Source organism: Anser brachyrhynchus, assembly GCF_964034855.1.
Source record: "Anser brachyrhynchus genome assembly, chromosome: 8".
Lineage (NCBI taxonomy): Eukaryota > Metazoa > Chordata > Aves > Anseriformes > Anatidae > Anser > Anser brachyrhynchus.
Window position 1 is genome coordinate 31,982,975 of NC_137702.1, and position 13,217 is coordinate 31,996,191.

Consider the following 13,217-nt stretch of genomic DNA (forward strand, 5'->3'; position numbering starts at 1 on the left):
CTTCCATATTTAACCATTACCTAAATCCGAGGGGAAATGAGCAAACCTCCAGGCTTGGGGCTTTAGGTATTTTCAGCGCTGTTGGGCGTATTTATCCCGAAAGAGTTTTCCACAACAAGTTATTTCTAGGCTAGGGGAGGTCTCCGGTGCCCAGGCCCTGCCTTAGCCCCGATTATGCGCGGGGGGCGTCTGCCGCCAGCCGCGGGGCCGAGCGGGGCGATGCTGCCCGCAGCCGGCTAGGCTCGGCTCCGCTCGGCGGGGCCTGGGCCGGGGTCGGGGCCGGGGCCGGCTCCTCCATCCCCTGCCCTCTGCCTGTGCCTGCGCCGAGTCAATCTGTGTTTTGAATCTGTGACTTGTTCTCGTTGCGGAAGTCGAAGGGGATCCAAGAATAGTTCAGATAGATGTGTGTAATTTCTAGAGCAGAACCCCGAGAGAAATGAAACGCCCCATTCCAGTGACACTTTGATGTCACTTCAGCGGGCCCTGTGAGGTGGAATACGGTAAGACATTTTCATTTAAGGAAAAATGAGAGAGAGAGGAGGGGGAACGGTGCTGATTTGTGAGGCTTTGGCTTTTTTTTTAAGCTTTTTTTTTTTTTTCAGAAGCTCCTAACGCTCAGGAAGTGGAATTTGTGGTTTAGGGGGCCGAGCTCTGAAGGAGTTGAGAGAGACAGAAAAAAAAAACAACACACCAAAAACCAACCCAACTCAAGCACCATCGCTCCTTAAAGGGAGGCTAAATTTAAAGTCACCCAAACGAGCAGGCTGCGGCGCAAACCCCCACCTGTGCAGCCCGGCTCCCGTCGCCCCTCCAGATGGGTAAGCGCTCCTGATTCCCTCGCCGGGTGGCAGCGCCCCCTCTGCCCAGCTCGCCCCCGGCCCTCGGCCTCGCCTGAGCGGCTCGGGGAGGCTCCGGGCTCGCGCCCCCACAGCGGCAGCCGTTGGCGGGCGCGGGCCCCGCGCGCTGCCCTCAGGCCAACGGCCGCCGGGAGGGGGGCGGCGGGCTCCGTCGGGCAGGTGGGCCCGGGCCTCGCCTTCCCACGGGCCCCGGCCTTGAGCTCTCGGAGGGAGGAGAGCCGCGACGGCGCGGCAGCACGCGGCGGAGCGGCCCCGCCGCACCGAGCCCCTCCCCGATCCCCCCGGTGGCTGCCGTTGGTGCCGGGGGGGCGCGGCGTGCCGGGGCCGCTTTGATCTCTCGCCCCCCGCCCCGCTCAAGGATGAACGGCGGCGCAGGTGGGTCCGGGCAGCGCCGCTCCCACCCGCTCGCCCGGCGCCGTGCCCGGGGGCGGTGCCTCCCAGCCCTGCCCCCGTCGGCTGCCGGGGGCCGGCGCGGGTTCGCTCGTGGGGGGCAGCTCCGGGGTGGGGGGGACCGGCCCCTTCCCTTTGCTCTCTCGCAGCTCGAGGAGCTGAGTAAAGACCTGCGAGTTCTCGGGAAGCGCCCGACGGACGCGACCTACCGCGGCTCTTTGCCAAGGCCGAAGCGCTGGCCGGTTCGGTTCGCCCCGCAGAAGCCGGCTGAGGCGGCCCCGCTCCCGTCCCCCCGGCTCCCGGCGGGGCCCCCCCCGGCGTTTCCCACCTCGCCCCCCGGCCACGTCTCTGAGTGCCCGCAGCTGCGAGGCGTCGCGCCGCTGGCAGCCGCGGGCCTCGGGTCCCATTCCGCTTTGTTCGTTTTCATGTTATTGCGCTCGGCGCCGGGGGCTGAATCAGTCCCTCCGACGGCGGGGAGCGCCGCGGCCGTCGGGGTTGGCGGCGGTTTTGTACCAACCCTCCCGGCCCGGGTCCTGCCGGTTGCGGCGGCCGCCCCGCGCTGCTTGGCCCCTCGGGGGCTGCTGGGGACGGACGGGGCGGCCCGGGGAGGGCGTGCGGCCGGCGCCGCTCCTGCTTTAGCCGCTGGGACGGCCGCCGGTGCTCCCGCTGAAGCTCGGGAGAGGCCCCTCGGCGGGGGGGGCGGGGGCGGCGGCCGCAGCCACCTGCGCGCCGCCACCTGCGCGCCGCCCCCAGGCGAGCGGCGCCCCCGGCCCTCAGCGGCGGGCTCGGCGCCTCCCCGCAGGTCGCCTCCCCGCCGCCGCCGCCCCGCGGGACGCTCGGGGGTGACGCTCGACGCCGCCGCCGTGCCCGGCCGCTCGGAGACGGAGCGCGGCCGCGCCAGCACCCCACCATGCCGAGGTCCTTCCTGGTGAAGAGCAAGAAGGCGCACAGCTACCACCAGCCCCGCTCCGCCGACGAGGACTACAGCCTGCGGCTGGAGACGGTGCTGGCCCAGATCTGCGCAGGTAGGGGCTCCCTCGGCGGCACCCCGCTGCCGGCCGCCGCAGCCCCCCGCAGGGGCCGGTGCGGGCGTCTCGCTTTGCAGAGCCCGGCGGGGAGCCTCGGGGGCAGCGGGGCCGCCGCGGGAGGCGGAGGGGCTCAGGGCGGGGAAGGGAGGCGGCGGCCGGTTTGCCCCGCGCTGAGCAGCCCCTCGCCTCCACTTCCCCGCAGACAGCAAGATCCCCGAGGGCACTGGGCTGTGCCGCACGGTCCTGCCCGACCCGGAGCCGTCCCAGCACCGCTTCTCCCCGGAGTCCCACCTTACCGAGGCTGCCGATGGCACCTCCGAGTCAGTGCCCAGCTGCGAGGGCAGTGTCTGCGACAGGGTGTCCGAATTCGAGGACTTCTGGAGGCCGCCCTCGCCCTCCGTCTCGCCAGGTAGGAGCGGGGCGACCAGCGCTCGGCGTGGGGCCGGCTGCGTGCCGGTGCCGTGGGGCAGTGCCGCGGGTGGCTGGGCGCCGCTGTCGAAAACGAGTGGAAGGGACAGATTTGCCTTTCCCGCTCCTTTTAGTGTCCTCTCTCTTTCGGGGTGCTTTTCCAGCCCGTCTCCCACTGCTAAGGGAGTCGCAGGTTACGGTCAGGCTGTACGATAGTCGTGATACCACAGGGCGTTGTTTTCTTTTTGTTGTTGTTTGTTTCTGATTAATTGGTAAAGGCAAGCCGGTTATGTTTGAAAAGTCACGGCATTTTTCTACAGGGCCCTGCTACCCTGGTGCTTAGCGGATAAATAGTTTTTAAGACAGTAAATGTTTGTATGTGGCTATTTGTATACCTGTAGTAAACAGTGTTGGCTTTGTATTCCTGCTAGACGTTTTCCCATACTCTCTTTGAGTTTTTTTCTTGTCTCTTGTCTATAAAAAGGATCTCTCCCTCTCTCTCTTTCTCTTCTCTCTTTTTTTTTTCCTCTATAAAAACGCATTCGTAAAAACCAGATGAAAATAATGGCAGTCAGATTTAAACACCCCAAATCCAGGAAACTCACACTTATGGCTGCAGCGCTTGTCTCTAGCTCCCTCATCCTGCCTTTGATGTGGTTGGAGCAGTGGGAGATGCTGTCCCCAACCTGGCGTGAATACTTATCTCGTTTAAAAATAAAACGTTGACATTTTATAACAAAAATATGTATATATAAACCCCACATTTTTATTGCTTTGGTTAAAAATTGATGTCTGAAAAAAGAACAATTTCTATCTTAGCAAAGGAAAAACTGTCTCAGCTTTACAAAATGACAGCAGATGCCAGCAAACGAATACTTTGTCCTGTTTCCCCACTGATTTTCCTGCTTCATCTGTATAGCGTCCTTGCATATCGATGGCTGATTGTAATGATGGGGAGTTGCAGTTTTAAAGCCCCTGCCCCGTTTAAAAGTTTTAAAGCCCTTTGAGGGGACATTCAAAATGTTCATGAGTACAGTATTGTTACAGCCAGCCGCGGAATGGTTTCAGTTTGTGCAAATGACAAACTGGACCAAAAGCAGGAATGCAACAGCCTGTCTTTTGCTAATATTTCTTCACAAAGCATAACAATGTGTAATTTTTATTCTAACAAATTGGTCCCACTCCTCATTCCCCAAATAATTATGATTCCTTGATAGGAAACAGACCGTTCTCACAAGATGTCTAAAAGACAGACATAAAATGGAGCAGCTGTTTCCCAGGGCTGCTCTGCCTTTGCCTCCTCCTCAATGATTTCTTCCTGTGCTGTGGGATTCATTAGCTCCCTGCCGCCCGTCCAGTTACCTGGGAAAGGTACCTCTACAAAATGCATCCCCAGATCAAGATTTTTCAGAGGAGAGGCTCAGTCTCAGACTGTATGATCGCATTCACAGGGGACAAGGGAAGGTACAGGACTCCCAGTCCTGGCATGAAAAGCCTTCATTAAAGGAACCTCAGTATGTTGGGAGAGGTGCTGTTATGTTAAGGATTGAGGCAGCGGCAGCAGGATTAGATAGGCGGGCTTCCTCCCTCTGCTCCCCCCGAATCCCTGCCCTGGTCACATTCAGTCCGAAGCTAGAATTTGTGCCTAGGTCGCTTCTGCAGGATGTGCTGGTGAGATTCTGGATTTTTTTGATTGTGTTTGCCTGGGTGGGGCACAGTTTCTGTGCTTCCACAGGCAGGTCAGATGTGAAATGATGTTTCTAAATCACGCTTAGGGCAGGTGCAGTGAGCAGTACCGTCACCCCCTCACCCCAGCAGTGAACATGGATGCAGGCTGCACTTCGATGTGCAGTGAAAGCCTGATTTCAGGTCTGTCTTTGCGTGCAGTGCTGCTGATCCAAGTGAGCAGACAGAGGCACAACACAGTACCTTTACAGTGTTGTTGGCATTCTACATACATCGTCTCCATCAGTGCAAATCACTGTATTATTTAACCTCGCTTTCTCTGTGTGTCTGTAATCACGTTTGCATATGCAGAAAGTGCCTGATAACTCTGTGCAGCAGTATATTGGTATTGTCTGATGAGCCAATTGATGTTAGAGTCTTGGAGGGAACCATTTACTGGGTATAACAGCATTGTCATTCCATTGTCATTGTGGTATTTTTTGGTCTGTGGAGGTGGACCTTTGAATCTTTCTTTTTGTGTGTATCAATCAGTTCCCAGCCGTTTCAGGTTGAGTTTGCCTTGCCTTCAAAAAAGGAACATTGATGTTTCTTCTCCCAGTGGCTGCACAGAATTGCTAGGAAGAGGAGGGAGAGTCTGTCAGTCCCTCCCTGATCACCCTGTGGAGGGCTAAGTGCTGTGAAGCAGAGGAGAGGCAGACACAGCAATGTCTTTTGCCTTGCAGTGTAGCAGAGCAGGGTTTGACGCTGGATGTGGGGCTTGGGTGGCTTAAGCTTGCCCTTGGGAAGTGTAGCGTGAGTGGCTCCCTTGCACTTGTGCTTGCGAGGTCTCCAAAGCGTGTGAGGTGATGGAAGGAACATTGCACGCAAACTGATCTGCGGTGCAACGTTTACATGTCCAGTGTTGCCAATTCCGAGGGCTCAAAAATCAGGTCAGCCTTCCCTCCCCTCTCTCTCAACAGACTGGCATAGAGATCAAGATTGTAAGTAATACCTTATGGATATTCGATTCTGGTGTTGAAATATTGAGGGTCTACGTTTTCGTGCTTTTCTTTACAGTCTGTACTAGTAGTTGACTTCAAGGGGAAAAAATTAGTTACAACAAGAACAAGCAAACAAAAGGAAAGCTGAGGGCCTGATGAAATCATGCAGTTTCAAGAGCTGGGGCTTTAAGATAGTTTTGAATCTTGTGATAAAATCGTGAGAGATGGCAACACTGAAACTGGTTGCAAAGACACAAAGATAGATGATGTGATGCTGACCACAACTTTGCAGTCAGTGCAGAACAGGAAAAATCATGCTCAGCACCATGTCAGCTAATTTGATTTCATCTGTCTGTTCAAATGTCCCAGTTGGTATGCGTGCATATCTTTCCATCCGAAAGACTAGTAATTTCAATGGCAGAACTTGAGGCCGTTAACATATGAAACTATATAAAAGAAGGAAAACAGGCCAATCAAAACTCGATTTTTGCCTTATTTTCACTCCCTTCTGTAACCCTCAGTGACCATCAGCCTACCTAAATGGGTAGGCTAACACACCGTGCCTCTCTTCCCTATCCCACCCCGGCTTATCTTGATTTGCTGAAGGCTGTTAAAGCCGTGGGATCTGCCAAGCTGACAGGAATGACAAAAGTCAAGCAATTGTGAGTGTGCACGTTTTTGCTTAGGGGAAATTGTTCTGGTAGCCCAATTGGGATGCCAATATCTCTCTGAAGGCATCAGCACTTGAACAGTTAATTTGTTCATCTTTTCCTTGTTTCGCTAACACATTTGTCCAGTGGAAACATTTGACTCTCCCAGCGCTGCTGACTCTTGTGATGAAGAGTGAAAGCAGAGCACCTCGGGCGTTAATCACCATCTCTGGCAGACACAGTTGGGGTCTGGTACCCGTGTTCCCTGCCCAACTGTGCTTTCCTCTGCGCAAGGCACCCTGAGCATTTGTGCTGTCAAGACACTGATCTCAGAGGCTGTGTTCCTGCCATTGCATCAGTCTCTGCTAAAGCCCCCACCAAGTGTGATTCATCTTGTGCCTACTGTCTTGGTCAGATGTTGTTGCCAAAGGTGAGGCTGTTACAGCCAGCTGAAGCCATCTGAGCTTGTCCTGGTGGAAGATAGCTTTGATTATGGCTGATAGGAAAATCTCTTTGTCTCTTCAATTTTTAATGCAGTCTATACCAGTGGTTTTCATAATGTGTTTATGAACTCAGTGTTTTGGGTGGACTCAGTTTCTTTACTCAGAGGAATCTGAAACAACCATGATTTTATTTCAGATTTCTTTTTCTTTTTCCTTTTTTTTGGAAAAAGTGAGACATCAAATTCAAGCATCTCAGAAAGAAGCTGTTCTTTGTTTCGATTATGCTGTAGTTAGTACAGTTGCAGGCAGTTGTTACATGAAGTTGAGAGACTAGATTTGGACATGAAATTGCACAAGAAACAATTTTTAGTTCTGTTGAACAGGTAAATCTTAGCACGCTTGCTTCTTTTGATACCTCTATAATGTCATTTTTATAACATGGGTGGGTGCGATCTACATCAGAACTTACATATTTGGACTGTCAGCTGCGGTGCTCAGCCTGGGATATAATACATACACTTTTCTGAGGAGATGCAGATAAAACCAAAGGAAGTTGAAGACCGAGTTGTTTAGTATCTCAACAGTCAGATCAGTGTCTATGCACCTGGGCACCCAAAGATGGAGGCAGACAAAACTGGTGGTTGCTTTAAATAATTTGGCTTTGGGCAGCAGGTGAGGAGTTAGCACTGGAAGCAATATAAAATGCCCTCCCACGGGGGGTGAAAGGCCAGCTCTAATGTGCAGTACAGGGGTCTGGCTCTGCCACAAGCCTGGGTGCTGAGCCAATTCTGCTCCACAACAGAGACTGGACTGTGAAATGCACTAATTCCCATGCCCTTGTGTTTCCACAGCCTCGGAGCAATCTGTGTGTCCATCCCTGGATGAAGCACCCCCCTTCTCAGTGCCCTTCAAACCGTATGCGTGGAGCAGCCTGGGGGGCTCTGAGCTGAGGCACCTCGTGCAAAGCTACAGGCCCTGCCCGACACTGGAGCGAACCTCAGCCTTGGGGCTCTTCTGTGAGCGCAGCTCCGAGCCTGCCCTCTATGGTGCGGAATGTAGCTCTTCCCTCGGACTTTACGGTGACTTCGGCTCCCCAGGCCCAGGGCTGTTTGAGCGGCCTCCAGCAGCAGCACCCGGACTCTATGCTGAGGCGCAGCCTGGGCTGCAGCAGGAGAAGGTGCCTGGCGGCATCAAAGTGGAGTCAGACCTCTTGTGCCGCCCATTGCTCATCAGCACTGGCTCTTACAAGTGTGTCAAGTGCAGCAAGGTAGGGACTTTTTTCTCCCACTCCGGCTTGACTCTTTTCCAGCCCCTTCTCCCTGGCTAGCCTGACCCTGTACACTCTCTCCCCTTCAGGTCTTCTCCACGCCGCATGGCCTTGAGGTACATGTGCGCCGCTCACACAGTGGCACAAGGCCCTTTGCCTGTGACATGTGTGGCAAGACCTTCGGCCATGCAGTCAGCCTGGAGCAGCACAAGGCCGTGCACTCACAGGTGAGAGCGGGGCGGGCAGCCAGGATGAAAGTTGGAGGGCCAGGGCCAGCTGCTTGCTTCAGCCAGCACTGGGCAGGGCACGAAGGCAATCACAGGCCAGTAGGTGGGCGTTGAAGCTGAGGAGAGGAAGAAAGCGTGGTAGGGCTGCAGCGGAGAGTTGTGGGTGAAGAGTATGGTGGCAGGCAGAGTAAAGGGTGGGCAGCTAGGGAGCAAAAGAAGAGTAGGAACAAATCAACAAATTAAAGAACACAGACTTTGTTTCCATTCCCCTGACTTCATATGTGTGTAATAAGCAAAGGTCTCTTTTGGCAATCCAGAAGTAAAAGATAATAAATAATAAATTTTTACTCTCTGAGCTGTAAACTGTAATGAGGGTGTGTACTTTTTTAACAGCTAAAGCAAGTCACCGTGCTTTCTTTTGACACAGCTCTCCTCATTCTTTCTCCTCCCTGTCCCCCAAATAAGTGAATCTTCCTTTGTTTGCAGTCATTGTGTCTGTGCAGGGAACATCTGAGCGACCAGTCAGGTATAGAGCACAGACTTCACCCGTCTCGACACCCTCTGAGTCACACACCAAAAGAATATGGTAGTTAATTTTGGTAGGAGGATTTGTAACATTTTCCACCTGCTGATACTGTGCCATATTTCCCCTTCACCCACTCACTTAACCTGGCAAATCTTCCTTCCTCAGATTGGGTTTGGGAGGATAGAGTTACAGCAGTGTTTGTTTGCTAACTGTCTTATTTACAGTTGCATGAGTGTGCAACAGCAGAGCACACAATGAAGGGAAATATCACCCATTAAATAATGTTGAAAAGAGCAGCACTGCATATTAAGTCCATGGAGGGGAGAACATTTCAGGGAGAGTGAATAAAAAGCCAAATATAATAAGGTGACTGTATGAAAGCATATCAGGAAGAGGGAGATAAAGGGTGGGAGAAAGAGATGGTGGAAGAAAGTGATAGAAATGCATGTGTGAGGGAAAGGAGAGAAAGACAGGAGTCTTAATGCATTTAGTTTGATTTGTTAAAGTAGTAAGCCAGAAAGCTCTTTTCCCCAGGTGCTCTAGGTACCTTTCACTTGAATTATAATGGAAATAGAAATATGCAGTTAGTTGTTATGCTTACAGCAGAAATCAGCCTGCCATGGAGATTTCCCAGGAGAGCCACGCAGACCTTGGCACCCACTCTCCTGTGTAGAGTGGAGAGGTGGCCTTCGAACAGATCTGCTGCTGTTGGTCTTCCCAGCAGAGCGATCATGTCTCAGGCCCACGTTGAAATGTGCTGGCGGACTCTGTCCAGCTGGGGCTGCTCCCACCTGGCCATTCCTGACAGCAGGAAGAGCTATTCAATTAAATTTTTGTGAAAAGTGGTGCAGAGCACTGGGAGAGGATACACTTAATCTTTTTTACCGTGTGGTGCTGTCATGCCAGTTTTAGCATCTCCTCAGGCCAGTCCTGTTCTCTGGAGAAGTGGAAGTGCTTGCTAAGGCAGGAGGGGCAACACTGATATGCTGCTGGCCAGTTTGTTACTGGTGGGTTCTCTGGCATGGTGTAACGTGGGCATGTTTGGGCTCCTCTTTCTGCAGGAACGCAGCTTTGATTGTAAGATCTGTGGCAAGAGTTTTAAGAGATCTTCTACTCTGTCCACTCACCTGCTCATTCACTCAGACACACGGCCCTATCCCTGCCAGTATTGTGGGAAGAGGTTCCACCAGAAATCTGATATGAAGAAACACACCTTCATTCACACAGGTAAGCCCTGCAGGTGCTGCTGTTCAGCCCCAGCTGTAGGTGCAGGTCTCTGAAGAGGTTTCTCTGCAGCAGCCTGTTCCTCCTTAGCTGGGACAGCACGTGCACCTCCCCATGCTTCTCACTGCCCTGCTGCGGTTCACACTATCTGAGTTCTACTTGTGCAAATGAGGGTGATTTGAATGTGGTTTCATGAACAGCAGCTGCAAAATAACCAAAATCCTCGCAATCCAATCAGTGTTCCCTTAATAGGATGCACCAATGTTTATTCAAAGTGCTTTTGTGTAAGATGATTTGTAGAGTATTATATTCATGTGGCCTTGATTTACAGCTGAGGTCCCTGGAAAATGATAAGGGAATTTGCAGCATCCCTTTTTACAGGATCTACCAATTTATAATAGGAACAAGAGGAGTCTCCTCCTCTAGGTCAAACACTAAACTGGCAGTCCCAGGATCCAACTCTTAGACTAAATATTTGTTCAGAGATTGATTGTCTGCACTTCCACCCGGACTTTCTGAGAAATGGCTGCAGTCTGATACAGAATGCAAGGAGAGGTGCAGAGTTCTCAAGTTTCACTGTTAGTAATAAACATGGAAACGAATAAAGTGCAGGTGAATCACCAAAGGCAATTGTTTTAAAAGTATTGTTCAGTGAGAAGGTAGGTTTATCAGAATTCTTTAAAAGTAAATCTTGCCTTTCAGACCCTCACTGATCACTTGAAGTAGAGGGAAGTGAGTGATATGTGAGATACAGAAACATTTGTAGGCATAAAATAGTAGCTCTACTGGCCTAACCCAAAGTTTAGATGACCAAAATCCTGTTTCCTGAGAGTGGAATATCAGCAGGTATCAAGGGTGAAGTATAAAAATGGCAAATATGTAGAAAGATGGCATTATATATAGTGCTGCCTGCTTGTGTTTTTTTCTAGATCACAAGCAGTGAAAAATAATTATTACTTAAAAAGATTCTCTACCAGGTGTCTGCTGGATGAAAGTGAACTGATTGTGAAGAAAAGCAAAAAGTATTTCCGTAGTAACTTTTTCAAATGAGGCTTGATTAAGTGGAATTTCAGCCAAATTTTGAATTGGCCAAAAATGTTATTTGTATTATTATTCTGAGATCAGAAACTGTCCCTGGGCTTTCAAATTGCTGATATAAAACCAGCTCCTTAATAGAATCAGGAATCACTTTCATATGCAACATACACTTGTGAACTGAGCCTCCAGCACATTTTACACATTTTTTTTTTTTCTAAGAATCTAATTTTCAAATGTACAAAGAGTGCTAGTTGCTCCTGCTGAAGTTAGTAAGCTCTGCAGGTGCAAAGTCACTCTGAAAATCAGGCTTGGTTTTGTGGTTGGGGTTCCCTTTTATCCGTTATTTGATAATAAACACTACGAAAACACACTGAGATCCTGCTCGCTTGGAGGCCAGCGGAGTTGTTCCACAGACCCCTCTGTGGGAGTAGTTCAGAGGATGAATTTATTCTCATTACCATTGTTTGCCTGCAGGAGAACTTCAGGGCTTGCTGAAGGTGACTGCTAGCATTTCAGGCTGGGAACTAGAGAGAGAGAGAAGAGCAGATCTTTGGGTGAACCCTGTCCCTCAGGGTTTACTCAATGGCCCTTGTATTCCCTTGGGGACAGGCCCCAGCTCATTGGTTTGGCTTAACAACCTCCATCTATTCCACTTGCATCCATGTTGATGCTATAATAATTGATACCAGGTAGTCATCGTGAGCTGGGGTCTTTCCAGGAATTCCTGATGTTTCTAGGCCACAAAGCCAGTTGTGCCAAAGCCCCAGCTAATGCTTTGGGGCTCACAGTTGCATGATTTAAGGAGGAATGAGTTTTTTTGGTAATCACACAGGAATCGCTTTGATTAGCTCTAAGGCCCAGAGTGCATTTCCTGTTTGCTCTGACCCTGTGTAAGCAGCATGTTGTCTCTTTCACACACTCTCTACTGCCTTCTGCTTGCAGGTGAGAAACCTCACAAGTGTCAGGTGTGTGGAAAAGCCTTTAGTCAGAGCTCCAACCTCATCACCCACAGTCGGAAGCACACAGGCTTCAAGCCCTTTGGCTGTGATCTGTGTGGCAAAGGCTTCCAAAGAAAGGTGGATTTACGGAGACACCGGGAGACACAGCATGGCCTGAAATGAGCCCTGCAATAATGGAAAGCACCTACAACACTATGAGAACAGACTCCTTCGGATTCCCCACTGGACCTGAACCTTGTCTGCAGCACAAACCCTGGCATTACCTTTCTGACCAGGAGCTTGGAGACGAAAGAGGACAGGGACATGGCACTGGCAGCTCAACCTGCATGACTGAGAGTGGAAATCAAAGGCTGAGGTTTCTCTCTTTTCCCCTCTCTTTTTCTGAAATAACACAGGAAAATAAGCCTTTAGATATGAAGCCTGATTCTCCAAAGACGGATAAGCTACCAAATATCTGTAAGCAGGAAAGTATTTCTCCCATGGCCAAGATGAAAACCCTGATATTTTCAATAGCTTGAATTACCATGCAGGAAAACATGGGTATAACAGTGTTTACATGGTAATCACAGAGCAGTCAGTAAATGGCGTAGGGAGTGCTTGCCTTCATTGAGTTTCAGTGCTGAATAGCTTCACTCTTGGTTTCCTGTCAGGAAAGCCTGGAGGATCTGAACTGAAGTGTGCAGTTTGACATCTGGTTGTTTTTTAAGCTAAGGCACTAGCTTGGGCCTGATCCTGCTCTTAGTTATTCTGGTGTAAATCAGGAGTTGCACTGACAGTTAGGAGGAGGCCCTTTTTATTCCTCCCAAAGCTGTCTCTGTGCCTAAGCAAGGCCTGGCTGTGTGAGTGTGTGTTTGAGGTATGGGGGTTACGTCTTGCTACATCCACTGGGGAAAAGGAAGTTTGTGAAAGACAACTGGAAAAACCAAAGCACAGAGTTATGCCTTATAACTGGAAATCTACCCAGCAACAGATCTTGACTAAGAGAGCAGGAGCGTAGGTGAGGCACAGACTTTCTGTCCAGAGCAATTGTTGGCCTCTGCACTCTGGGCTTGTTACAAGTAACTGGAAAATAGCTACTCAATAGCATCATTTGTATATTTTGTTTTTTTTGTTGTTTTTTAGTTTTTAAAGGGAAACTCACCTGAGGTGGGCAGGAATCATGATAAAAGTATAATTGACTGAATTTGCCTTAAATGACCCTGCATGTACCTCAGTTAAAAAAGCTGTTTTTACTTTATTGCCAGGTTTGTAAATGTCTTTATTTAGGTTTTATGGAGTGTCTTATGTTTATTAGTACATATTTATTGGAACAATGTTTTAAATTAATAAAGTATTGAGGATCATCCAGAGTGATTTTTTTATTTAATATGTGTCTTTAACATGTTTGTGAATGTTAGCCATTATAATGCTAAACCACTTCTGGTGATGGTCAGAGATGGTATTCAAGGAGCTCTGGTGATTAAAGAACACCAGCATCCTATTTATGTGTACAGCTCCCACTGATTTCAGTTAAATACTTAACACTTGAAGACTG

The 13,217-nt window shown here is 50.4% G+C and overlaps 1 protein-coding gene and 1 long non-coding RNA gene across 3 annotated transcripts in view; one reads left to right on the top strand and one right to left on the bottom strand.

Annotated features, from left to right (window-relative positions):
* LOC308199188 overlaps positions 1-833 on the bottom strand; it is an 18,357-nt gene extending 17,524 nt beyond the window's left edge. The window contains exon 1 of the long non-coding RNA XR_013954442.1: positions 784-833. This is a non-coding gene — a long non-coding RNA (uncharacterized lncRNA). The remainder of the gene's footprint in view (positions 1-783) is intronic.
* Positions 674-13,026, top strand: GFI1 (growth factor independent 1 transcriptional repressor). 2 transcript variants are annotated; one of them, XM_080602924.1, is made up of 7 exons: positions 674-818; positions 2,050-2,272; positions 2,478-2,684; positions 7,294-7,709; positions 7,799-7,936; positions 9,524-9,689; positions 11,667-13,026. In XM_080602924.1, the coding sequence occupies exons 2-7, from the start codon at positions 2,158-2,160 to the stop codon at positions 11,843-11,845; spliced, it is 1,221 nt and encodes a 406-aa protein (XP_080459050.1). In that variant the 5' UTR covers positions 674-818; positions 2,050-2,157; the 3' UTR covers positions 11,846-13,026. The 2 variants fall into 2 exon arrangements, with proteins under 2 accessions (XP_080459050.1, XP_080459049.1); XM_080602923.1 differs by lacking the exon at positions 674-818 and adding an exon at positions 1,096-1,232.
* Positions 13,027-13,217: the final 191 nt, after the last annotated feature.

What these genes read in the sequence shown, in the direction of transcription:
- GFI1 (XM_080602924.1), top strand. Translation starts at nt 2,158, where the DNA reads ATGCCGAGGTCCTTCCTGGTGAAGAGCAAGAAGGCGCACAGCTACCAC. An exon ending in CTCGCCCTCCGTCTCGCCAG is followed by an intron (nt 2,685 to 7,293) that starts GTAGGAGCGGGG and finishes GTGTTTCCACAG; the next exon opens with CCTCGGAGCAATCTGTGTGT. An exon ending in AGTGTGTCAAGTGCAGCAAG is followed by an intron (nt 7,710 to 7,798) that starts GTAGGGACTTTT and finishes TCTCCCCTTCAG; the next exon opens with GTCTTCTCCACGCCGCATGG.